Genomic DNA, 27,886 nt, shown 5'->3' with positions numbered 1-27,886 from the left:
CATTTGCTTCTTTTCAGCGTGAACCCGGTGTTGATTTGAGCCGGCTCGTTCTGCTGGTGACTTCATCCTTCTCATCTGCTTTTACCATTTGCATTATTTTGGGATCTGCAGGTGTTTAAGTGTTCCAGTTCCTTCAGAAGATTGGTGTATAGGAAATGAGCTGACGTAGGAAATGAGCTGACGTATTGTGGCACGCTGTCGGACAGAAAAGCCGAAACAATACTTAAAGACTGCTTAACAGGCTTTATTCCACTTAAAGTCCCTGCTGCAGTTAGCTTTAGCCCCCAGTGGCTGCCCACGAGGGGATGGATGTGGCTTATTTTCCAGAGGATGATTGGCAGCCGACGGTGGGGCTTGGACTATTCAGGTCGTCTGATTGACAGCCGGCCAGGTGCTATCATGTTTTCCTGTGCTCTTGCTACAGGTACACAGGTCGCCCCCTGTAATAGGCTAGTGGTGTATCACCACACCTATCAAGATGTTAATCCTTTCTATTAAAACCGATCTCTAATTGAGACCATTAGTCAAAGGGAAATCCTGGTGAGAAAAGAGAAATGTCGAAACTTCGTTGACAAAATTAAAAGAGCAGAGCAATGAACAACGTCAAATAGGCAGAGGTTGGCCCCAGAGGGTTTAACAATGCCGCGCTTCCTTGGTTTCTAGGATTGCACTTGTCTATTCTGGCCCAGAACTGTAATGACCGGATAACCATATGACAATTACAGCGAGGAAACAGGCCATTTATGGCCCATCTTGTATGTGCTGTAACTCTTAAATTCTGCTCGTCCCAATGATCTGCTCTCTGCCCATAACCCTCCAAACCTTTGCCATCAATACACCTAACCAATTTTTTCTTTAAAGATAGTATTGTACCTGTATCCACTGGAAACTCATTACACACAGTCTCCGCTCTCCGAGTATAGAAACTCCCACTTGTGTTGCACCTAAACTTTTGCCCCCATAAACTCTCAGCTCATGTCCTCTGGTTTGAATCTCTCCTCTACTCAATGGACAACGTCCATCCACATCTACTCTATCGATCCACCTTAACTTTCAATTTGATAATATACCCCCACCCCCCACCTCTCAGCCTTCTACACTCTAAGGAATAAAGCCCTAACTGGTTTAAACATTCTCTGTAACTGGGTGCTGAAACCCACAGATAATTCTGTTCATATCCTTCCTGTAATTTGGTGAGCAGAACGGAACACAATATTCCAATTGTAGTCTCACCAATGCCTTGTACAATTTTAACATTCCCTCCCAAACCTTTCCCTCTGTGCTCAGATTTCTAAAGAACAGCATTCTTCACTACCCTATCCACCTTCAGGGAACTGTGCACCACTATTCCTAGATCTCTTTGTTCAATTGCATTCTTTCACGCCCCACCATTTGGCCCATGTGGGTCCTATTGTGATTAGTCCGACTTGTTCCACTTGCACATTGAACCCTATTTCCCAACTTTCAGCCCACTCTTCTCACTGACCCAAATCTCTCTGCAATATTTAAAAACCTTCTTCATTATGCACAAAGTATCATCCGCCTAATTACTATTCCAATTTTCTACCCCATCATCTCAAGATCATTGATGTATATAACAAACAACAACAGACCCAGTGCAGATCCTTGGAACCTGACTCAAATAACGTAATGTGTTTTCATTTTTCCATCTATATTGAGCCATAACGTTTCAATGACCTTGGAGCCGCAAAGAATCCGCAGGTATAAATTATTGGGCGTGCGATGCCTTGACTTCAGAGAGATTGGCTGAAGCTGGAAGACAGGTTGATGCTCACAGAACATGCTCAGCGCGTTTTACCGTTTCATAAGAATTGTTTATATCTTCATTGCTCTTCTTGGAGTTCCTGGTAAGAACAGTGACTGCCTCAACTTTACAGTTGTGCGTGAGTTTTTAGTTGATTTTTTAAATAATGCCGTCTCCGGGATGATGGTTCTTGGCACACGAGAACCCGGAGGAACCTTTCCTTCACTCCCTTTGCGCTTGTTCAATTTAGGCACGGGAACGGGCCATTTCGGCCCACCAGCCCATGCTACCCAATTGACCGACACCACCTGTGGGAAGACACAGGAACCCCCCGGGGAAAAGTGACACGGACAGAGCGTCCAAACTCCTAATAGACAGCGGGATTGGAACCCAGGTCCCCATCTCTGGCGCTGTGAAAGCGTTGCGCCAACCGTGCCCTCTCTCTGCTGTTTCCGTTCAAAGCGACAATTAAAAGGAGCCTGGCAGAAGGTTTTGACATCGCAGGTTCACGGTGCGCACTGATCAATATATCACTGTGCGGATTCTGAACATTGATTAGACAGGACTGACGGGTTATTCACATTTTTTGATATTGTTATTTGAACCACGTTACACTCCATTGTGGGAAGCTTCCAACAGATCCCTTCAAGCGGAAAGCGGAGAGAGGGACCTGGTGACATGCTAGGGTGTGCGGGAAATATTGGCAGACGGACAAATAATGGATTCTCGGAGTTGTCGTCCATTAAGCCCAATATTCTGAGCAGAGAACAAAGTGTCAACCCTTTCGTCTGTTACGGTGGGAAGGACGCGGGTGTCCGCTCTGCAGCGTATCGTTTACTGTCCTGATGCAGTATCTTTTGCCAATGGTCAAACCAAGTGGCGTGGTATCTGTCAACAGGGGGAGCTGCTGATGTTGATACAGGATTTTCAAAGCGCTGTTGTTCTTTGTGTTGGAGAGTTCAGTCGTTTTTATTTAAACAAATTACTTTGCTCACAGCTTCCTCGAACACATTGTGTATAATATCAATGAGCGCTGCTCCTTCAGTCCGTTGATGTGATGTCGGGCTGTCGGATTTGTTACGTTTCAATATGTCAAGCATAAAAGGATCGATAGATAGATAGATAGATAGATAGATAGATAGATAGATAGATAGATAGATAGGTAGATAGATAGATAGATAGATAGATAGATAGATAGATAGATAGATAGATAGATAGATAAATAGATAGATAGATAGATGGATAGATAGATAGATAGATAGATAAATTAATGGATAGATAGATAAATGGTTGGACTGATAGACAGATAAATAAGTGAATGGATAGAGAGATAAATGGATCGATTGATAGATAAATGGATAAATGGATAGACAGAAAAAAGGATGGATAGATAAATAAACACACACCACCTTAAGCAATCCCTTATTAATCAAAGAGCGCCGATGGCGGAGGGAACAATTAAAGTTGTGTCTGAGTGGAAAGAAATGGTTGGGAACCACTGAACAATGGTAAGTTCAAATTTGATGTATCAGGTCGGAAGTTGGAAAAGCACTATGTTCGTCACTGAACGCAGATCAGCAGAAAAGAAGACCAAGTGCGACTGCAGTAAATTATTTGCCAACGGTATGTTGTATTGTCCATTGTCAATGGCCTTGTTATATTTGAAGTAGACAAAATATGAAAATCACAGAAATAGGTTCCATCTAGTTATACAGGAATAATGGTGAGGGGCAGGGTAGTTGCAGGGGAATGTGAGTTGAGTAGTTGGAGACAGGGAGCAGGAAAGAGGGAGAATCTGGGCAGGGGTGAGCGAAGGTTACTTCCGTCTGGATGGAGAGAAATGAAAGAATTAGGAACATTTTAAGGTGATTCTCATGAGCACCAACACAACACTCCATGAAATACACCTACACGTGTTCAGGAAGCAAAATCTTCATTGTGCAGGTGTAATGAAGGAGCAATTGGCCCGAAATCTCATCGTCCTTTCCATTTCCTTCACAGCGAATGTAGTGGCGCTTGCAGTCCTGTCCCGCGGAAGGTGCGGACTCTCCATCTGCACCACCCGCTACCTGGTGGCCATGGCAGCGGCGGACCAACTGATCATCCTCATCAATGTCGTCCTGTGGCGGTTCAGTTCTTATTACTTCCCCGGCGTTTTCCTCCACATCACCCCCGTGTGCAGCCTCATCTCAGTCCTGGGTCGTGTTGTCACCGGCTGTTCCGTCTGGTTCACCGTCTGGTTCACCTTCGATCGATTTGTCGCCATCTGCTTCCACAAGCTGAAGACGAAATTCTGCACTGGGAAAACCGCGTCCGCCGTGATGACCACGACGAGCGTTCTTCTCTCTTTACAGAGGATTCCCTACTACTTCACATATGAACCCCTGAGAGTGGTTGACAACGTCCCGTGGTTCTGTTTGCAGAAGGCAAGTTATTTCACGGATCCTGGCTGGGTGGCCTTTGACTGGGTGAACACCTTACTAATGCCGCTGATCCCTTTTGCTTTGATTTTGTTGTTCAACGCTCTGACGGTGCGGCACGTTGTCTTCTCCAGTCGCGTCCGTCGGGGGCTAAGGGGTCAGAGAGGCGGAGGAAGCTGCAGTGACCCGGAGATGGAAAGCAGGCGGAGGTCTATGATCTTACTCTTCGCCATCTCCGGCAGCTTCATCTTGCTCTGGTCGGTGCACGTTGGCCATTTCCTTTACTACACGACCGGCGGGGCGGACCCCAATCACCACAACGACTCCGAGTTCATATTTCTCCAGGTGGGGCAGCTGCTGTTGACTTTAAGTTGCTGCACCAACACCTTTATTTACGCCTTGACTCAGTCCAAGTTCAGGGAGAATCTGGTCAACGCGGTGAAATTTCCGATCACCTCGGTTATTCGGTTAATTCGCAAACCGGACTCTGGAAGCCGCCGGAGTCAGCTCAAGGCGTTTCCAATCCAAATGGAACACAATTCATAAAGTTTGGGACAAGCACACTTATTTATTTCTTTTCCACTGCGTTCCACAATTTGAAATTTGTGTTCAAAGAATTCAAATGTAATTAAAGTGCACATTCCAGATTCATTAAAAGTTATTTATATAGATTTTGGTTTGAACGTGTATAAACTACAGTCCTGTTTATTCATGGTCCCTTCGTATCAGGGCGCCAGAATGTATGGCTTCACAGGTGTTTGTGAGAACTCAGGTATGTTTAATTGCTTCATTGGTGTAGGTATAAGAGGGCTGGGCTGGCTTCTAAACTTTTATATTCTGTAGGTGCCATTTTTCAACATGCTTTTTGCCAATGAATAACAAATAAACCATTATAAGGTGGAAAAACAGGAATAGAATAGTAAGAATCATCGGTCAAACCTCAGGATTACCGAAATCAAGCGTATGGAAAATTATTATTAAGAAGGAACGTCCTAGTGAGCTCAGTAATCAGAAAGGGACTAGCATTGTCAGGAAGAATCTCTCTACTGATGACATGGAAATTCTTACCATTAGGAAAAAAAATCCCCAAACGCTCGTCCGACAGATCAGAAACACCCTTCATGAGGCAGGTGACGACTATCCGTTGAAAACCTCATGAACAACACTGCAAGATGGAAACCACTAGCTGGTCACAGAAAGGAAGGCCAGATTACGGTTCGCCAAGAAGTATTTAAAAGAGGCTGAAGAATTCTGTAAAATGGTCTTGTGGACAGATGAGACCAAGATTAACCTGCGTCAGAGTGAGGGCAATAGCAAAGTGTGGAATTGCCCAAGATATAAAACATACAACTATTGGCATCTTGCAATGTAGCCTCTGCGTTTCTGTTCATGAAGTCTTCTGCGGACAATAGTCACTGACAGACCTGCCTCCCGAAGTGTTTTCCTGGTCTGGCGGACATTTAGATGTTGTAGTTCATTTGTCACTGCTCTGTCCGTTCTCCTCATCCATCCAATTCCTTCTGCAGACTACCTGTTTCCTCAACATTCCCTACTTCTCCACCGACCTTTGTGTCAGCTGCAAACCTAGGCACTACCACTCCATTGCCCGTCCTAGTTTTTCACCTGCCCTCATTAGAATTTAGGAGAATGAGGGAATCTCATTGAAATATTTCGAATGTGGAGAGTCGAAGAAGAAAGGCTGCTTCCCATAGCCGGAGAGTCTGGGACAAGAGGGCACAACTTCAGGATTAAAGTGCGTCCTCTTAGAATAGAGATGCGAAGGATTTCTTCAGACAGAGGGCGGCACATCTGTGGAATTTGTTGCCACTGGCAGTTGTGAAGGCCGCGTCATTGGGTGTATTTAAGATAGAGATTGATAGGTTCTTGATTAGCCCGGACATCAAAGGTTATGAGGAGAGGGCCGAGCAGGGGGGCTGAGTGGGGGAAAATGGATTAGCACATTTAAACCTAATTACAATTACATAACGGAATCAGGCCATCTCAGCCACTCTAGTCCGCAATTATTTAAGTGAACTCTACTAATCACACCTTCCTGCACCATGCCCATAACCCTTCAAACGCTTCACATCCATGAACTCATCGAACATCCACTTAATTGACAAAATTGGCCCTGCTGCAACCACAACCTCCGGATGGTCATTCCACTCTGCCATCCTCTCTACCTTATTAATATCCTTCCTATAATTTGGAGACCAAAACTGCACACAATATTCCAATCTTGGCCTCACAAATCCCTTGAACAGTCTCAACATTATCTCCCGGCTCCTATATTATATGCTTTGATTTATAAAGGTCACCAGACCAAAAGCCTTCTTCATGAGAATCCACTTTCAAAGAACTATGAACCGTTATTCCAAGATCTCTGTTCCTCTGTATACCTCAACGCCCTTCACCTCAGTGCATACGTCCTATTTTAATTATTCTTCCCAACATGAAGCACTTCACACTTATCTACATTAAACTCCATCTTCCACCTTTCAGCCCACTCTTCTAAGCAGTCCAAATCCTTCTGCAGTTCCCGAAAACCATCCTCACTATCCACAACTCACCCTATCTTTGGATCGTCAGCATATTTACTAACCTCATTTACCACTCTATCATCCAAATCATTAATGTAAATAACGAACATCAAAGGGCCCAACACCGATCCGTGAGGCACATCGCTCGTCACTGGCCTTCACCCTGACCAACATTTACCTCTGGTACCTATCTTCTAGCCACCGTTGAACCCATCTGACTATCTCAACGTCAATGCCTAGCGCCTGAACCTTCCTCACTAACCTTCTATGAAGAACCTTATCGAAGGCATTACTGAAATCAATGTAGACGACATCTACTGCTCTGCCTTCATCAACCTTCCTGGTCACCTCCTCAACAAATTCAACAAAATTTGTCAAACATGAACTTCCCCACACAAACCCATGTTGGCAATCCATTATCAGACACTGCCCCTCTAGGTACTTATACCTGTTATCTCCACGAATGCTTTCCTTTGTTTACCAACCACAGATGTCAGACATACTGGCCGATAATTGCTGGGCCTACACCTGGAGACTTGTCAACCTTCATATGCCTTAAAAGTTCCAACACCAGCTCTTTCCTAATCCCACTGTTTTCCATAATAACCCTTTTTTGTCACCTATGCTAGACAATTCCATATCCTTTTCTCTTGTAAATACCGACGAGAAGAACTCATTCAATATCACCACCGTCTCATTTGCCTCCTCACACATATGTCCGCTCTGATGCTCTAGTGGACCATTTCTATCCTTCACTCTCCTTTTATTATTCACATATTTGTAAAGGCCCTTCGGATTTACTTTCATGCTTTTCAATATAGCCACCTCGTACCTTACTTTTTCTGTCCTAATTTCTTTCATAGTCTTCTTTTTTCAATCAATGTATTTTCCAAGAATCTCCTCCACACCTTGCTTCCTGTATTTAATGTAGGCCTCCCTTTAATCTCGAACCAACTTCATAATCTCCCTTGAAAACCACGGCTCTCTCTAATGTTTGTCTCTGCCTTTTATCCCAACAGGAACATAAAGATTCTGCACCCTCAATATATCACCTGTAAATGACCTGCAATTCTCCTCTACCTCCTTCATATAAATCAAATATGTCCAAACCACTCCCTGAAAATCTCTTCCCATTTTATCAAATTTTGTTTTCCCCAAGTCAAAGGCCTTCATCGTCGTTCCTCTCCATAATTATAATGGTACCATGATCATTGGATGTGAAGTGCTCACTATTTTTATATTATTACATCTGCTAAAATTCTTTAAAATGTCCATTTCCTGGGCCATACGTCATGTGTATTCCTAAACTCCACCCTGAGGTTGGTTCTCCTGCGATCCAGGCAGAATTTCCACTGTAATCAATACATACTCAACGTAAACAGGTTGATATGTAAACAAACTGACTGTGCAATAGGGAGAGGCAACAAATCAATAAAATGCAAATGTTAGAGTCCGTAAATGAGTCTCTCATTGAGTTTTTCGGTGAGGAGTCTGATGGTGGAGGCGTAGCAGCTGTTCCAGAACCTGGTGATTTGAGTGTTATGGCACCTACATCTCTTTCCTGATGGCAGAGGGAGAACAGAGCATGTGCTGGGTGGTGTGGATCCTTGCTGCTGCTCTCCGAAGGCAGTGTTCCCTGAAAATGTTCGCGACTGTGGGGAGGGTTTTGCCTGTGATGTCCTGGATTGTGCCCACTACCTTTTGGAGGGTTTTGCGCTCAGGGGTATTGGTGTAGTCAGACCACATCGTGATACAGCCGGTCATAACATTCCACACCCCGCCCCCCAACAGAACTGTAGAAATATGCCAATGTTTCTGGTGTCGTCCTGATCTCCGCAAACTCTTAAGGAGGTAGAGGAGATAGTGTCTCCCACCACTGATTAACATGACGTCATCAGGAAGGAGGTTTTTCAGTTGCCGCGTTGTTCAACCATCGCCACCATCGCCGTTGATCAATTCGATCTGGTGTGAAATCTCTGAACCTGTGTTAGGCGACGATACCTTGATTCCCGCTGAACCCAAGTGTTCCTTCGTTTAAAGTGACAGCCTATAAACGGGAGCTTATTCCAATTGGGATAATAAGGCTTCCCTCTGGTTGTTAGCAGGGTCATGCTACCTTGGATATGTTGTCCCCTCCACCCACCACATGCAGCAATTGCAGGACCACTTGGCTCGTCCTGGGAGGCGCAGAACCCAACGTGGAATTCCTACACGTGTGCAAGTCATTATGATTCTCTTCTGCGGAACCGAAGAGGCACCGAAAGAACTCATCCTCCTCACTTAGTTTCGCAACCGCTGGCCCATGACACAGCTAACGGGTTCCAAACTTATGAAACAGCTGTCTGCTGGAAATGGTTGCCATGCGAGCAGTGGCACTTTAGAATCGGATAGTATTGGACTCTGCTTTCTGGCCGTGGGTGCACATGTAGTCTAATGGGCCAAGGGTGTTGTACATGTCTCTACACGGCGCTATGGAAACGCGGGACGAAATCTGACCCGGCTAACAAGAGTTTTAAACAAAATGGAATCGAGTTTACCCTCCTTCACCCAGCTACTCTGAAGATGGCAAGGGCACGAGGGAAATAATTTTTTTAAAGGATCCAGGGGAGACCGTGGATTTTTTAAGAGCCTTGCCACCGCTTCGGGATTAAATGTAAGTAAGGTGAAAAACGGGGTATGTAACTATTCAATTTGGTACATGGTCAATCTCAATCTTAAAGCTATCAATTTAATATAACTCTATAACAATTTACAGTTCGGAAACAGGCCATATCGGCCCTTCTAATCCGCTGCGATTTGTCAGAAATAAAACTTCTCACACATGAGTCTCTTTAAAACTGATGACACGACAAGCTTTATTTACAAGTCTGCAGAGTTGGACTCAACTGGCTTCTCACCAGTTAAGCCCCGATACATACAGTGCATTGATTTTTATACCCTTGTTGTTTGCCCTTCCCCTTCTTATTAATACTGTTTTAATTGGTTAGTATTGCAAAAGCATTCTAAGTACAACTGCATTTTTAATTATCACGTTCGTTACGTACGCTGCAAACTCTACATACACTAAATTCTGTTTCTCACCCTTCTTATCAATCTTTTGTCTCCTGCATGTCTCTCACTATGACCATGAAAAGATATGTTTAAAAAAAACATATACAGCTGAACTTTTTGTCCTTGGCTGCTAGTAAGCTCCCTGTCCGTTCTGGCTTCCCTTTTTATGATTAATCATCACATTTTAACTTAAGCCATTTTAACCTAAATTCTCTATCTATAACAATCCACCCCTTTCTCTCTTTAAAATGTGTGTATTATATATATATGAATGGGGATTTTAACTCGGGGAAGAGAAACGTCTCATGATAAATTAATTTCGTGCTGAAGTAAAATTCTAACGGGGTCTCCCAGTTCCCCTGGTTGCATAGCCTGTTGGACCATGGAAATCACCAGGCTGCGTAGACAGGGAATAATACAGGGCAAAACAAGTAGGAGGAATAAAATACCTCCGATGACCCACAATAAGGTACGCCACCAGGTTCCTCCAAACCATTTGTCCATCCAATTTAATTTTGCAAAAGGATGCCAGGTTTGAACTGGTACATGGGACAAAGTACGAATATTATCATCGATTTTTCGAATGGCTTGGCCATTGTCATCAATCTGTAAGCAGCAGTTAGTCAAATTAAGCTTTCCACATACACCTCCTTCTGTGGCTAGGAGATACTCTAGGGCCAGACGGTTCTGATATATAGCAGAGCGCATTTGACCTTGCTGGGATGCAAGTAATTGCAGGGCTAGAGCTGTTTGATTTGTAACAATTTCAAGGACTGCTTGCAAGCGAATAATGCGATTTAACATATAAATAGGAGTACGATAACCCCAGGATCCATCTTGAGCCCATGTAGCGGGACCATAATATTGAATTATGCGTTCTGGAGGGCCAATCATCTCCCCATTGTCCCAAATGTACCGTGCTAGAGCGGGGCTGACGGTGTAATGTATCAAAAATCTTCACTCCTAATTTATGACCGTGATCGTGGGGTAGGAGGAAAAATTCTGGGCGGATTATTCCTAGGAAACAAGTTCCACTCCACTGTAAGCGGAGACGAGTATAAGCTTTATTACCACATACCCAGAATAATCCATCTGGGGATACTCCATATCCCCGTTCCCAAACTCTTTTAAGAATGGGGTTTGATTGGTATGGTCCTGTGATGGTGGAACTGGTACAATTCCAAAGCTGAATACTGCTATTAGACAGGGGTAGGCAATTAGTTTTAAAAACAGTGGATAAGAACCAAGTCAGGGGTTTAGGAAACCAAGTGAAATTACCAGGCGAAATGCGAATCCATACAGCCTTGCAGGGACTTTCTCCTACTGGGTATTTGCCGGCTCGTGAGAGACAATAAAAACCAGAGGGGACGTTAGAGAGAGACCAAGATTCTCTTAATCTCATTCGGTTAGTTGTCCAAATTCGGGAAATCATGGTCAATGAATTGAGGGACTCCCCCCACCAAGGCCATTGCTCTGACATCCGTGGACCCCCGCAGACCCAACAATTGGTTACATTAAAAGTTCCTGCGATTCTAGTTGCAAGATCAACAAAAAGGTTATCTCCCCCAACTGCGTGACCGAAACTTTCATGGTTATTTGGATGGACTCGAACTAAGTCCGGCTGTCTTAAAGGGGCAGGCACTTTTGAGTGTGGAGTGGAATTTCTTATTGGAACAGTACGCTGGTGTATGCAAAACCAGAGTCCATCAGGGCATGGTGGGCCTGAGTCACCCTTCCAACCGTTAAGAGGGAAAGGAGTGGTATTAGGAATCTGTATATAATGACCCATATTATTTCCTTCTTTTTCCACACAAGGGGTATATGGATGTTGGGTGGTATTTTCTGCCCAGCATTTTTCAGGAACTGAGGTATGGGAAATAAAATTACCCTCCTTTCTTCCCCAAGTGCGGTCTGAAACAGGACCACTGTGTCTCTGCATTTCTTACATTTCACACCTGATAAAGACATAGGCAAACTAAGAAAAATCAAAGAACATAACAATAACATTGTGAATCAAGTCTTTCTGCGAAATCGCAAGGTAAGAGGTTTTTCTCCAGGAACACAAGTCTAATCTGAGTTCATATCAGGGTCCTGAGGCGCCTCTACAGGTCCCTTAAATCTGGATGCGTGCGTCCACCCCTTCTCACTTGTTCGTGCTGCAGCCTCTGTAGTTAAGAGAACTTGGTATGGACCTTCCCACTGGGGCTGGAGTTTTTCAGTTTTCCAGGTCTTGATGAGAATCCAGTCTCCTGGTTCCACTTTGTGTAAAGAAAAGTCTAGAGGCGGTGTTTGTGCCAATAGTCCTCTCTTTCATAAATCTGTAAGAGAGCGTGACAGTGCCTGTAAATAGTTCCTAACAAATATATCCCCTTCCCCCAAGGTGGGACACCCCTCAACTGTACTCCAGAAGGGAAGCCCAAACATCATTTCATAAGGGGACAACCCTACATCTTTTCGTGGGGCAGTACGAATTCCCAATAAAGCCAGGGGCAGACACTTTATCCAAGGCATTTTAGTTTCCACCATTAATTTTGTCAATTGCATTTTTAGGGTTCCCTGAGCTTTGTGGATGCCAAGGGGTATGCAATTTCCAAGAGACCTGTAATGCATTACAAATCAATTGCTGGATTTTTGAACAAAAATGTGGACCCCTGTCTGAGTCTATAGAATCCATTATACCATATCTGGGGATTATCTGCTCTAGGAGGAGGCGAGCTACTGTAGAGGCTGTAGCATTTACTGTTGGGAAGGCTTCCACCCATCGGGTAAAGTGATCTATTACCACCAACAGATACTTCCATCGTTGGACTTGAGGTAACTCTGTGAAGTCGATCTGGATACTTTGAAAAGGGCGTACGGCTAATGGTTCACCTCCCATGGTCCCTGTCCTCATTATCTCCTTATTAATTTTTGTGCATAGGTGACAGTTCTGCACCTCCTGTTGGGCCAAGGTGTAGATTCCCTTACACACATATTCTCGAAGCATTGTGTCACATAAGGCTTGGGTGCCCCAGTGGCTCTGATGATGCAGGTGTTTTAAAATATTGCGAGTTATTTCTTTATTTAGAACCATTCTTCCATTTGGTGTCTTCCATGTTCCATCAGGCAGCTGGCTTGCGCCCAGCTGAGCCATGTCCTTTTCTTCCTTAGCAGTGAAAATGGGAGCCTTCTTTATGCCTTGTCTTATTGGGATTAAGGTCAGCAAACGGACTTCTTGTTGCATGGCTGCCCTTTTGGCTTCTTCATCAGCCAGTCTGTTTCCAATTGCTGTCGGGGTATCTCCCCTCTGATGGCCTGGTATGTAGACCACTGCTATTTCCTGGGGTAATGTCAAGGCTTCTAAAGTCAGAGTAATCATCTGTTCGTGTGCCAATTCCTTTCCTCTTGATGTAATTAGACCACGCTCCTTCCAGATCTTACCAAAGGTATGCACTACCTCGTATGCGTATTTGGAATCAGTGTAAATCGTTCCAGTTTTCTCTGCCAGTATTCTGAGGGCTCTCTGCAAGGCATATAGTTCACAGGACTGTGCTGACCAGCTTCCAGGTAGTCTCGTGGATTCTACTACTTTCCAAGTATTTCCTTCTATTATAGCATACCCACTTCTTCTCATTCCGTCAACACATCTGGCGGAGCCGTCAATGTAGAATTCATATCCTTCTCCCAGAGGAGTATCGCAAAGGTCTTCTCGGGTCTTGGTCTGAAGATCCGTCAACTCGACACAGTCGTGCTCCACCTCTCTCTCTGTTTCACTGCCGTATAAAAACTGAGCTGGGTTGCAGCTATTAATCTTTGCAAACTGTAGATCTTCTCCGACCATTAAAATGGTTTCATACTTTAATATGCGAGAATCAGTCAGCCATCGATGGGCAGTTTGTGTTAATAAAACACTCACAGAATGGGAGGTGTACACAGTCATCTTTCCTCCAAAAGTAAGTTTACGTGCTTCCTCTACCAACAGAGCAGCAGCCGCTACTCCCTGGATACACGTCGGCCATCCGCGAGACACTGGGTCCATCATTTTGGAAAGGAAAGCCACTGGGTGTCGCTGACCGCCTTTTTCCTGTGTTAAAACTCCCACAGCTGTTCCTTGGTTATGAGTGACAAATAGCTGGAAGGGCTGTTTTAAAGAGGGCAGAGTGAGTACCGGGGCTCGTGTCAGGCGATGCTTCAAGTCCTCAAACCATCCCTCCTCCTCCTGGGTCCATTTCAATGGATATTCATTTTCATTTGTCAGCTTTTCATACATAAACTTCACCAACGCTGAGTAGTCCTCTATCCATAACCTACAGTAACCTAAGAGTCCCAGGAATTGTCTTATTTCCTTCTTATTACGGGGTAACGGCATTCTAGTGATTCCTGCAATCCGTTCAGGGGTAATCCGTTTCTGTCCTTTACTTATCTGGTGTCCCAGATATACCACAGTTCTCTCAACGAACTGTAACTTGTTCCTGGACACCCGTAGACCCTTTTACCCCAGATAATTCAAGAGTCTAATTGTATCTCCCCTCATTTCTTGTTCCTTGGGTCCTGATAATAGTAAATCGTCCACATACTGCATTAGTTGGGAATCATCAGATTGTGGATAGTCCGCCAGGATTTGTTCTAGCATTTGTCCAAACAGGTTCGGAGATTCAGTGAACCCTTGGGGCAATACAGTCCACCGAAGCTGTCTCCGTCCACCTGTCCATGGATTTTCCCATTCAAACGCGAACATATCTCTACTTTCCTCTTCTAATGGACACGTCCAGAAGGCATCCTTCAAGTCGATAACACTAAACCACTCATGGTCTGGGGGAATCCGACTCATAATAGTATAGGGATTAGGCACCACTGGGTGGCGGGTCTGAACAATAGCATTCAAACTTCTTAGATCCTGAACTAGGCGATAGGATCCATCTGACTTTTTCACTGGGAGTATAGGGGTGTTATAAGGTGACATGCATTCTTCTAATAGTCCGTCTCGTATTAGAGTCTCAATTACCGGCTGTAGCCCTTTTCTCCCTTCCAAATAAATAGGATACTGACGTTTCCTTACCGGCTGATGACCTGGTATTAATGTGACATGTAAAGGTGGGATGTCCAGATCTCCTCGATTTCCCTCCTTATACCAGACTCTCTCGTCAATCTGCCGTTCATCCTCTTCCTTTAGAGCACAGAGGTGGACTCGCACTTCTCCGTCCACAGGGAGAGCACCCAAACCTAGGAGAGCCTGTAAGTCCCTTCCTAGGAGGTTAAATCCAACCGACGGTAACAACAAGAGGTCTTGTACCCCTTCTCTTTCTTCCAGTTTCACTGTTACTTGGGGAATTATTGATACCATTCTGGGAGCCCCTTCTATCCCAGAAATTTTCAAATTACTTTTTACAGGTTCAGTCCCGATTGGCACAGTTATTACACTACTTCGTTCCGCTCCTGTGTCCACCATAAACACCACCTCTTCTCCCTTGGGACCAATTTTTAGTTTTACCAGGGGTTCCCTCTTATACTTGGTCCCCAACATTTGGAACCCCTGACCCCCCTAATCTTCTTCCATAAGTTCGAGGGCACGCAATTCCCTCTTGTATCGGGGGCATTCCCTCTTAAAGTGTCCTTCCTCATTGCAGTAATAGCACTTAACGAACCTCCGGGGTCTTCCCTCTCTTGGATATCTTGGATTGTTTAGAGGAAGGTTTTGTTTTCTTTCCCCTCTGGATTCGGCATTCATCTGTCGGATAGTCTGTACCATAACCTTTGTCGCCCTCTTTTGATCTTCTTCTCTCTGCACATATACTTTTTGCGTCTTCTTTTAACAGGTCGCTTAGGGGTTTTTCGCTCCAGTCCTCCTCCTTTTCTAGTTTCTTTCTAATGTCCTGCCATGATTTGGAAACAAATTCAATTCGAATAAGCTGTTCACCCATTGGTGTACTAGGGTCCACGCCCGCATACTGTTGGACATTCTTTCTCACCCTCTCCAAGAAATCAGTAGGGGACTCGTCTTTCCCCTGGTGGTTCCCAAATGCCTTGGTGAAATTGTGACCCTTTGGCACAGCCTCCCGTATCCCTTTAATTGTCCACTCTCTATATTGTCTCATACTTGCCAATCCCTCGGGTGTTCGTTTGTCCCACCTGGGTTCATTTAAGGGATATTTTTGTTCATGGGGTCTGGGGTCCCCAGGTTGTTCATATTCCCACATGAGGAGGGCAGCCCGTCGAATCATCTGCCTCTCCTGGGGTGAGAATAATGTTCCCATTATTGCCTGCATCGCTTCCCACGTATATGTGTTTGGTCCCAGGAATTGGTCGAGCTGTTCGGCCAGTCCTATAGGATCTTCCAATAACTTTTTCATTTCTTTCTTAAATCCCCGCACCTCTGTACTAGTTAGGGGAACATTCACATATCCCGTTCCCCCTCCCGGTCCTCCCATAGGAACTTCCCTCAGGGGATTTAGGCTTACTGAAAACTTTGATGGTCCTGGACCAGTCTGGGATCTTGTCCAGGGTCGGTTTACCGGTGGAAGTTTAGGGTCCAACTCCCTTAATTCATTCTTTTTTTCCCGGCCCCTTTCGGGGCAATCAGATTCATCACCTTTCCCCTCCGGTAATGAGCTATCCTCGGGCGCAGTAGGCGCCGGGGGAATATAAGGAGGGGGAAGGTTGTCCAGAGGTTCCCACTTCTTTTCTCCCGCTACCCTCAATTTAAAACATTTTGTTAAGGATCCTGGCCAGGGAACCCAACAAAATGCATATGCTGACTCTTCTTGATTCACCTTTGGTCTCGAATTTACATATATGTTTAATGCTTGTCTAACCCAATCCTCATCAGATCCAAATTTCGGCCACCAGACCGAGGAACCTTTAATAGGTTGTTTCGACCAAAGGAGACAATATTGAACCATCTTTTTCTTGTTTTTGTCTCGATATCTTTTACTATCCCAATTTTCAAACATTCTCCACAAAGGGCTGTCAAGGGGAACTCCCAGGAATTGTCCTGAATTTTCAGACGAGCCCTTAGATTTTGATCCTCCCATTTTCCCACCTAGATCCGTTTATCGTTGCTGAGGACCCTCTCGTTCTGGACCCTACTCCCTTCTTCTCAGACGCCTCGTCGGAGGTACTGTCCCTCCTTCGGTTACTGCTGAGGTTTCCCTGGGGTCGACCCCTCTCTTCTCGGCACTTCGTCGGAGGTGCTGTCCCTCCTTCGGTTACCGCCGAGGTTTCCCTGGGGTCTATCCTAGAGTCCCACGACAGGGTCCTCACGCCACGACAAAAGCTCTATACCTGATCTATTACGTTAGGTTTTTTTTTATCCAAACAGGTGTATCCCGTTACACCTGTTACCCAATCCCCACACCACAATCGTAAGTCGTCACTTACCGGTGTCTTCTCGGGGATTGAACCGTCACCCTTCTCCTCTCCGTCTTGTCGTGTCACCTTGTCCGGATACCACTCGCTCAAGCCGCCCGAAGCGACGAGCAAGGGACTAGGAGCCGCTGAACTCAGCGGGGTGCACCACCTCCGATGTCCCTCTTCTCGCCTCCCCTCACGGCTGGAGTGTAGATCCCGGACGAGCCCCCAATTGTCAGAAATAAAACTTCTCACACATGAGTCTCTTTAAAACTGATGACACGACAAGCTTTATTTACAAGTCTACAGAGTTGGACTCAACTGGCTTCTCACCAGTTAAGCCCCGATACATACAGTGCATTGATTTTTATACCCTTGTTGTTTGCCCTTCCCCTTCTTATTAATACTGTTTTAATTGGTTAGTATTGCAAAAGCATTCTAAGTACAACTGCATTTTTAATTATCACGTTCGTTACGTACGCTGCAAACTCTACATACACTAAATTCTGTTTCTCACCCTTCTTATCAATCTTTTGTCTCCTGCATGTCTCTCACTATGACCATGAAAAGATATGTTTAAAAAAAACATATCCAGCTGAACTTTTTGTCCTTGGCTGCTAGTAAGCTCCCTGTCCGTTCTGGCTTCCCTTTTTATGATTAATCAACACATTTTAACTTAAGCCATTTTAACCTAAATTCTCTATCTATAACACGATTAACGTGAAACTCCTCTAGTTCCACCTACCCTCTCCCGGCCCATAACCCTCCAACCTCCTCACATCCATGTACTCATCTAACCTCCTTTTAAATGACAGAATTGACCCTGCTGCAACTACCTGTTCCATAAGGTCATTCCACTCAGCCACCACTCTCTGAGTGAAGAAGCATCTTCTGATATAACACCTAAGGTTTTGGCCCCTAATCCTTTACATGTCCCCTGGTTCCAATCTCTCCTACCCTCAGGGGAAAGAGCATATTCACATCTACTCTATCTATCCCCTTCATCATTTTCTATACCTCTATCAAATCCACCTCAACCTTCTATGCTCCAATGAATAAAGTCCTAGTCTACTCAATCTTTCCCCATATTCTAGATACTGCAATCCAGGAAACATTTTCATAAACCCTCTTTGAACCGACTCAATCTTACGGATATTCTTCCTATAATTTTGAGGTCAGAATTGCACGCAATATTCCAAACTTGGCCTCAACTAATTAAAACAACACTGGATCCAAAAGTAAATTTACTTTTTAATATGTGTTCCAAACACGATTTAATTTGCAGCCAAAAACTTTTAATCTTACGACAGGTCCACGCCGAATGAAAAAAACTACCTACTTCTGGGTCACATCTAAAACATAATCTGAAGAACTAATTTGAAAATATGGGTTATAATGGATTGACTAAATTAATTAATGTAAGACATAGTATGGTTAATTCTAATTTTTCATATCAGTTATATTTAACCCCTGTAATATTGATAAAAATATGGACAGTAATTCAGATCTGTGTTTTAGGTGTGGATTATGTGTTGGAACATTTCTACCTTCTGTTTGGTTTTGTGATAAAGTTCATTCTTTTCTGGTTTAAAATTAAGATTTTTCTTCAAAATTTGTTTAATATTCATTTTCCTTTAGATCCAAAAATTTTTGGTTCAGCTCTGTTATTCCGTTAGTGGAATTGGGGTTGGATAAGTTTCAGACAGTGTTTATTGGTCTAACATTGACAGTTGCTCGTGAATGTATTGCCATGTCTTGGAAAAATGAAGCGCAGTTAAATTTAACTCAATGACATGTGTTGAAATCGTGCATTTATATGGAGAAAATAACATACAATTTACATGATAATTGTGAATTTTTGTTTACCTTGGTCCCAACAAAGCTTGAAAAACTCATGAGTTTTTCAAGCTTTGTTGGGACCAAGGTAAACTGCCTCAGGATCTTCATGATGCCACCATCATCACCCTGTACAAAAACAAAGGCGAGAAATCAGACTGCTCAAACTACAGGGGAATCACGTTGCTCTCCATTGCAGGCAAAATCTTCGCTAGGATTCTACTAAATAGGATAATACCTAGTGTCGCCGAGAATATTCTCCCAGAATCACAGTGCGGCTTTCGCGCAAACAGAGGAACTACTGACATGGTCTTTGCCCTCAGACAGCTCCAAGAAAAATGCAGAGAACAAAACAAAGGACTCTACATCACCTTTGTTGACCTCACCAAAGCCTTCGACACCGTGAGCAGGAAAGGGCTTTGGCAAATACTAGAGCGCATCGGATGTCCCCCAAAGTTCCTCAACATGATTATCCAACTGCACGAAAACCAACAAGGTCGGGTCAGATACAGCAATGAGCTCTCTGAACCCTTCTCCATTAACAATGGCGTGAAGCAAGGCTGTGTTCTGGCACCAACCCTCTTTTCAATCTTCTTCAGCATGATGCTGAACCAAGCCATGAAAGACCCCAACAATGAAGACGCTGTTTACATCCGGTACCGCACGGATGGCAGTCTCTTCAATCTGAGGCGCCTGCAAGCTCACACCAAGACACAAGAGAAACTTGTCCGTGAACTACTCTTTGCAGACGATGCCGCTTTAGTTGCCCATTCAGAGCCAGCTCTTCAGCGCTTGACGTCCTGCTTTGCGGAAACTGCCAAAATGTTTGGCCTGGAAGTCAGCCTGAAGAAAACTGAGGTCCTCCATCAGCCAGCTCCCCACCATGATTACCAGCCCCCCCCCACATCTCCATCGGGCACACAAAACTCAAAACGGTCAACCAGTTTACCTATCTCGGCTGCACCATTTCATCAGATGCAAGGATCGACAATGAGATAGACAACAGAATCGCCAAGGCAAATAGCGCCTTTGGAAGACTACACAAAAGAGTCTGGAAAAACAACCAACTGAAAAACCTCACAAAGATTAGCGTATACAGAGCCGTTGTCATACCCACACTCCTGTTTGGCTCCGAATCATGGGTCCTCTACCGGCACCACCTACGGCTCCTAGAACGCTTCCACCAGCGTTGTCTCCGCTCCATCCTCAACATCCATTGGAGCGCTTACATCCCTAACGTCGAAGTACTCGAGATGGCAGAGGTCGACAGCATCGAGTCAACGCTGCTGAAGATCCAGCTGCGCTGGATGGGTCATGTCTCCAGAATGGAGGACCATCGCCTTCCCAAGATCGTGTTATATGGCGAGATCTCCACTGGCCACCGTGACAGAGGTGCACCAAAGAAAAGGTACAAGGACTGCCTAAAGAAATCTCTTGGTGCCTGCCACATTGACCACCGCCAGTGGGCTGATAACGCCTCAAACCGTGCATCTTGGCGCCTCACCATTTGGCGGGCAGCAACCTCCTTTGAAGAAGACCGCAGAGCCCACCTCACTGACAAAAGGCAAAGGAGCAAAAACCCAACACCCAACCCCAACCAACCAATTTTCCCCTGCAACCGCTGCAATCGTGTCTGCCTGTCCCGCATCGGACTTGTCAGCCACAAACGAGCCTGCAGCTGACGTGGACTTTTTTACCCCCTCCATAAATCTTCGTCCGCGAAGCCAAGCCAAAGAAAGAAAAAAAAAGATGAATTTTTGTTAAGCTGTGGACACCTTATATAAAGAATATGAATTTAGTAATATTGTAAATTACTGAATGTTTTTGTTTATTTTTAATGCTTCCCTTGATGGATCTGTTGTGGGTGGAGAGAGGGGTGGGTTAGTTTTATTGTTTTATAATTATTAGATTAATTATTCTGTAAACGTCTGTTTATTCTTATTGAAAAATATCAACTAAAGTTGAAAAAAACATAAATCTGAAGAACTAAGTTGAAAATTTCGCATTATACATAATCAAATGCAATTGATGTAAAAGTTGTACTGCACTCATCTATTACGTACATTTATTACCTTAGTCATATTATCTTTCCAAAAATTTTTCCAAACCCTTTCATCAATGCTTATATCGAAATCTGATTCCCATTTCATTCTTGATTTAACAACATCTGGTTTGGGAAATTTTACGTTTTGCCTCTGGTGGTTTCTAAGAAGCGTTTAGCTATTACAAGGAACTCAGACTCTGTTTTAGGGTGATAGGATGTCATTACGAACTGAAAGCCTGTATTTCTTCAGAATCGATTACATATAATTTAAGAGATCAATATTTTTTTCTTTACTAAAGTTTGGAACCCTTATTTGAAAACTATTGGTGTTAGAATCTAAACTCTCAGACCACTCCGATCGGTGCCACCGTTCCTGCAGCCGAAATGTTTAAATGTAATTGTAGTAGATGATGATCTTACTCTTTGTAGGTGGGGAAAGGAGGAGGGAGGGTATTAGTGAGGTGGTTGGGAGAGGGGTTTATATATAAAAAAATTAATCACATAATGTCCGTATTAATATGTAGTACATAATGTTATGTTAAGTGATTTTAAATTTTAAATAAAATGTTTTTAAAAATTACTGTAACTATTGTAATTGTGAGGAATATGAAGTGGGATATGTGTGGTTTTTTCATCATGTAAATGTTTAATGAAGAATGCATATTAGAGAGTAAGAATGAATACAAGGATTTCAAGTGAAGGGAGGGAGATATAAGTAGGAGATGCGTTCATTAGGCCCTTCTGAAAATGATGGGGGGGGGGGTTTGGTTGGCGCCAAGAGCTTGGTTATTGCTACTCAGGGAGGTAGGTGGGAGGGGAGGGTAAAGATAAATTGGGAGGTGGGAAAGCAGGGGGAATATATGGGGCGTGATTTATCTCGCTGTCGAGGTTATTTAATTGATGGTACTTCCACTTGTACGAAGATGAGGGATAAATACAGACTCTGTAGGTTTCATGAATGTTCAACAAATTACAAGGTTTGTTTAAAAATTAAAATATCCAAATAAGAGTGTTGCAAATGCCCTAAAGCACTGCCAGGCTGCGTCCACCTGCAAATTGAAGGAGCCACATTCTAACATTGCCCTCACAAGTATCTTCTACAACTTTACCATAACCTCCCAATTCCTAGACTGCATACTTTGCTATTTGAAGGCAAAGATTCCAAAGCAACCCTTAACCCCCGATCCAGGAATTTGTGTTCCCAGATCCATGTGTTCCCTCTTCAGTGAACAACTGTTGGCAGTGTTATGTCTTAATTTGATCGGTGTTCCCAAAGTGCAACTGCTTGCACTTGTCCGCATTTCCACCTGCCATTTGGCAGCCCATCTCTCCAGCTGGTAAATATATGTGTCTGTATGCTGCATCGACCCGGCGTATCGATTATGTGGGGCGTTTGCTTCTTTTCAGCGTGAACCCGCTGTTGATTTGAGCCTGCTAGTTCTGCTGGTGACTTCATCCTTCTCATCTGCTTTTACCATTTGCATTATTTTGGGATCTGCAGGTGTTTAAGTGTTCCAGTTCCTTCAGAAGATTGGCGTATTGGAAATGAGGTGGCTTATTGTGGCACGCTGTCGGACAGAAAAACCGAAACATTACTTAAAGACTGCTTAACAGGCTTTATTCCACTTAAAGTCCCTGCTGCAGTTAGCTTTAGCCCCCAGTGGCTGCCCACGAGGGGATGGATGTGGCTTATTTTCCAGAGGATGATTGGCAGCCGACGGTGGGGTTTGGTCTATTCAGGTCGTCTGATTGACAGCCGGCCAGGTGCTATCATGTTTTCCTGTGCTCTTGCTACAGGTACACAGGTCGCCCCCTGTAATAGGCTAGTGGTGTATCACCACACCTATCAAGATGTTAATGCTTTCTATTAAAACCTATCTCTAATTGAGACCATTAGTCAAAGAGAAATCCTGGTGAGAAAAGTGAAATGTCGAAACTTCGTTGACAAAATTAAAAGAGCAGAGCAATGAACAACGTCAAATAGGCAGAGGTTGGCCCCAGAGGGTTTAACAATGCCGCGCTTCCTTGGTTTCTAGGATTGCACTTGTCTATTCTGGCCCAGAACTGTAATGACCGGATAACCATATGACAATTACAGCGAGGAAACAGGCCATTTATGGCCCATCTTGTATGTGCTGAAACTCTTAAATTCTGCTCGTCCCAATGATCTGCTCTCTGCCCATAACCCTCCAAACCTTTGCCATCAATACACCTAACCAATTTTTTCTTTAAAGATAGTATTGTACCTGTATCCACTGGAAACTCATTACACACAGTCTCCGCTCTCCGAGTATAGAAACTCCCACTTGTGTTGCACCTAAACTTTTGCCCCCATAAACTCTCAGCTCATGTCCTCTGGTTTGAATCTCTCCTCTACTCAATGGACAACGTCCATCCACATCTACTCTATCGATCCACCTTAACTTTCAATTTGATAATATACCCCCACCCCCCACCTCTCAGCCTTCTACACTCTAAGGAATAAAGCCCTAACTGGTTTAAACATTCTCTATAACTGGGTGCTGAAACCCACAGATAATTCTGTTCATATCCTTCCTGTAATTTGGTGACCAGAACGGAACACAATATTCCAACTGTCGTCTCACCAATGCCTTGTACAATTTTAACATTCCCTCCCAAACCTTTCCCTCTGTGCTCAGATTTCTAAAGAACCTCATTCTTCACTACCCTATCAGGGAACAGTGCACCACTATTCCTAGATCTCTTTGTTCAATTGCATTCTTTCACGCCCCACCATTTGGCCCATGTGGGTCCTATTGTGATTAGTCCGACTTGTTCTACTTGCACATTGAACCCTATTTCCCAACTTTCAGCCCACTCTTCTCACTGACCCAAATCTCTCTGCAATATTTAAAAACCTTCTTCATTATGCACAAAGTATCACCCGCCTAATTACTCTTCCAATTTTCTACCCCATCACCTCTAGATTATTGATGTATAGAACAAACAACAACAGACCCAGTGCAGATCCTTGGAACCTGACTCAAATAACGTAATGTGTTTTCATTTTTCCATCTATATTGAGCCATAACGTTTCAATGACCTTGGAGCCGCAAAGAATCCGCAGGTATAAATTATTGGGCGTGCGATGCCTTGACTTCAGAGAGATTGGCTGAAGCTGGAAGACAGGTTGATGCTCACAGAACATGCTCAGCGCGTTTTACCGTTTCATAAGAATTGTTTATATCTTCATTGCTCTTCTTGGAGTTCCTGGTAAGAACAGTGACTGCCTCAACGTTACAGTTGTGCGTGAGTTTTTAGTTGATTTTTTAAATAATGCCGTCTCCCGGATGATCTTTCTTGGCACACGAGAACCCGGAGGAACCTTTCCTTCACTCCCTTTGCGCTTGTTCAATTTAGGCACGGGAACGGGCCATTTCGGCCCACCAGCCCATGCTACCCAATTGACCGACACCACCTGTGGGAAGACACAGGAACCCCCGGGGAAAAGTGACACGGACAGAGCGTCCGAACTCCTAATAGACAGCGGGATTGGAACCCAGGTCCCCATCACTGGCGCTGTGAAGGCGTTGCGCCAACCGTGCCCTCTCTTTTCTGTTTCTGTTCAAAGCGACAATTAAAACGAGCCTGGCAGAAGGTTTTGACATCGCAGATTCACGGTGCGCACTGATCAATATATCACTGTGCGGATTCTGAACATGGATTAGACAGGACTGACGGGTTATTCACATTTTTCGATATTGTTCTTTGAACCACGTTATACTCCATTGTGGGAAGCTTCCAACAGATCCCTTCAAGCGGAAAGCGGAGAGAGGGATCTGGTGACATGCCAGAGTGTGCGGGAAATATTGGCAGACGGTCAAATAATGGATTCTCGGAGTTGTCGTCCACTAAGCCCAATATTCTGAGCAGAGAACAAAGTGTCAACCCTTTCGTCTGTTACGGTGGGAAGGACGCGGGGTTCCGCTCTGCAGCGTATCTTTTACTGCCCTGATGCAGTATCTTTTGCCAATGGTCAAGCCAAGTGGCGTGGTATCTGTCAACAGGGGGAGCTGCTGATGTTGATACAGGATTTTCAAAGCGCTGTTATTCTTTGTGTTGGAGAGTTCAGTCGTTTTTATTTAAAAAAATAACTTTGCTCACAGCTTCCTCGAACACATGGTGTATAATATCAATCAGCGCTGCTCCTTCAGTCCGTTGATGCGATGTCGGGCTGTCGGATTTGTTACGTTTCATTATGTCAAGCATAAAAGGATAGATAAGTAGATAGATAGATAGATAGATAGATAGATAGACAAATGGATGATAAATAGATAAATGGATGGATTATATAGATAGATAAATAAATTGATGGAGAGATGGTTAAATGGATGGATAGATAGATATAAATGCATGGATGGATCGATAGATTTTAAATAAATGAATAGATAGAGGGATAAAAAGATGGATAGATAGATAAATGGATGGATAGATGGATGTAAATGGATTGATAGATCGATGGATAATAGATTGATAAATAAATGGATGGATAGATGGTTAAATGGATAGATAGATATAAATGGATTGATTGATCAATGGATATTAAATAGATGAATAGATAGAGAGATAAAAGGATGGATAGAGATAAATGGACGGATAGATTGATAGTTAAATGGATAGATAGATAGATAAATAGAGGTGTAGATAGATAGATAGATAGATAGATAGATAGATAGATAGATAGATAGATAGATAGATAGATAGATAGATAGATAGATAGATAGATAGATAAATGGTTGGATAGATAGATAAATAAATAGATAGATAAATGGATGGATAGATAGATAGTTAAATGGTTGGATGGATAGATTGATAAATGGCTGGATGAATAGATAGATGAATAATTGAACAGATAGAGAGATAAATGGATTGATGCATAGATAAATGGATAGATAGATAGATAAATGGATGGATAGATAAATAAACACTCATCACTTTAAGCAATCCCTTACTAATCACAAAGTGCCGATGGCGTAGTGAACAATTAAAGTGGTGTCTGAGTGGAACGAAAAAGGTTAAGAACCACAGTGATAGATAATTTCACGTTGAACACAGATCATTTCAAATTTGCTAAATCCGGTCAGACGTTGGAGAAGCAGTAAAAATCTTTGATTGAATTTAGCATATTTAATCGCAGATTAATTATGCTGACATGTTCCGTCGGGTCAATTGATCCAAAGATGTTATTGCCGCTAAATTTCGTTTGTACTCAGCATCTGTGCCTCTCGTGTCATTGTCCAACAGTAGATAGTCGGCATTGATGGATTCCACTTGCCCCGATACAACTTTACCACAGTCACAATGTCCCGGTGAAACATTTCACTATATTCGTGATTGACCGCAAATCGGCAGAGAAGAAGCCCAAGTGCGAATGCAGAAAATGAATTGCCAACTGCATGTTGTACTGTCGATTGTCAATGGCTTTGGTATGCTTGAAGTAGACTTAAAATATGACAATCACAGAAATAGGTTACATCTAGGAATACAGGAAAGATACTGAGGGGCAGGGTAGTTGGAGGGGAAGTAGGTAGTGTAGTTGAAGGAAGAAAGACAGGGAGTGGGAAAGAAATACGAACATTTTGTGATTTTCATGAGCACGAAAACAACACACCACGAAATACACCCACACGTGTTCAGGAAGCAAAATCTTCATTGTGCAGGTGTAATCAAGGAGCCATTGGCCAGAAATCTCATCGTCCATTCCTTTTCCTTCACAGCGAACGTCGTGGCGCTTGCGGTCCTGTCCCGCGGAAGGTGCGGCCTCTCCATCTCCACCACCCGCTACCTGGTGGCCATGGCAGCGGCGGACCAACTGACCATCCTCAGCAATGTCGTCCTGTGGCGGTTCAGTTATTATTACTTCCCCGGCGTTTTCCTCCACATCACCCCCGTGTGCAGACTCATCTCAGTCCTGGGCCGTGTTGTCACCGGCTGTTCCGTCTGGTTCACCGTCACCTTCACCTTCGATCGATTTGTCGCCATCTGCTTCCCGAAGTTGAAGACAAAATTCTGCACTGGGAAAATCGCGTCCGCCGTGATGACCACGACGAGCGTTCTTCTCTCTTTACAGAGGATTCCCTACTACTTCACATATGAACCCCTGAGTGTGGTTGACAACGTCCAGTGGTTCTGTTTGCAGAAGGCGAGTTACTTCACGGATCCTGGCTGGGTGGCCTTTGACTGGGCGAACACCTTAATCACACCGCTGATCCCTTTTGCTTTGATTTTGTTATTCAACGCTCTGACGGTGCGGCACGTTGTCCTCACGAGTCGCGTCCGTCGGGGGCTAAGGGATCAGAGAGGCGGAGGAAGCCGCAGTGACCCGGAGATGGAGAGCAGGCGAAGGTCTATGATCTTACTCTTCGCCATCTCCGGCAGCTTCATCCTGCTGTGGTCGGTGCACGTTGTCCATTTCCTTTACTACACAGCCGCCGGGGCGGACCCCAATCACCACAACGACTCCGAAATCATATTTCTCCAGGTGGGGCAGCTGCTGTTGACTTTAAGTTGCTGCACCAACACCTTTATTTACGCCTTGGCTCAGTCCAAGTTCAGGGAGCAGCTGGTGGACGCGGGGAGATTTCACATCACCTCAATTATTCACTTAATTTGCAGAACGGACTCTGGAAGCCGCCAGAATCAACTCAAAGTGTTTCCAATCCAAATGCAACGCCCTCCATAACATTTGGGACAAAGATATTTATTTCCTTTATTTTCTGCTTCGCTCCACAGTTTCAAATGTTTGTTCAAACAATTCACATGTAATTAAAGTGCACATTCGAGATTTCATTAAAAGTTATTTATATAGATTTTGGTTTGACCATATGGAAATTACAGCCCTTTATATCCCTGTTCCCCTCATATCAGGGCACCATAATGTTTG

At 44.0% G+C, this 27,886-nt stretch overlaps 2 protein-coding genes and 1 long non-coding RNA gene across 3 annotated transcripts; 2 read left to right on the top strand and 1 right to left on the bottom strand.

Moving 5' to 3' along the window:
• Nucleotides 1-1,801: 1,801 nt before the first annotated feature.
• Nucleotides 1,802-4,731, top strand: LOC138765407 (probable G-protein coupled receptor 139). Its single transcript, XM_069942449.1, has 2 exons — nt 1,802-1,868; nt 3,767-4,731. The coding sequence occupies exons 1-2, from the start codon at nt 1,802-1,804 to the stop codon at nt 4,729-4,731; spliced, it is 1,032 nt and encodes a 343-aa protein (XP_069798550.1).
• Nucleotides 4,732-9,551: 4,820 nt separating this feature from the next.
• On the bottom strand, nt 9,552-17,780 carry LOC138764407 (uncharacterized). Its single transcript, XR_011358152.1, has 2 exons — nt 17,133-17,780; nt 9,552-12,094 (listed from the first exon to the last, which is right to left on the bottom strand). It is a non-coding gene; the product is annotated as an uncharacterized lncRNA (long non-coding RNA).
• Nucleotides 17,781-24,149: 6,369 nt separating this feature from the next.
• Nucleotides 24,150-27,685, top strand: LOC138765406 (probable G-protein coupled receptor 139). Its single transcript, XM_069942448.1, has 2 exons — nt 24,150-24,216; nt 26,721-27,685. Exons 1-2 carry the CDS (start codon nt 24,150-24,152, stop codon nt 27,683-27,685), a joined length of 1,032 nt encoding a protein of 343 aa, XP_069798549.1.
• The last annotated feature ends 201 nt before the right edge of the window (nt 27,686-27,886 follow it).

The sequence above is a fragment of the Narcine bancroftii genome, chromosome 5 (genome assembly GCF_036971445.1).
Source record: "Narcine bancroftii isolate sNarBan1 chromosome 5, sNarBan1.hap1, whole genome shotgun sequence".
NCBI classification, from domain to species: Eukaryota; Metazoa; Chordata; class Chondrichthyes; order Torpediniformes; family Narcinidae; genus Narcine; species Narcine bancroftii.
Note: the sequence above shows the minus strand (reverse complement) of the source record. Positions and strands in the feature narration are given on the sequence as shown.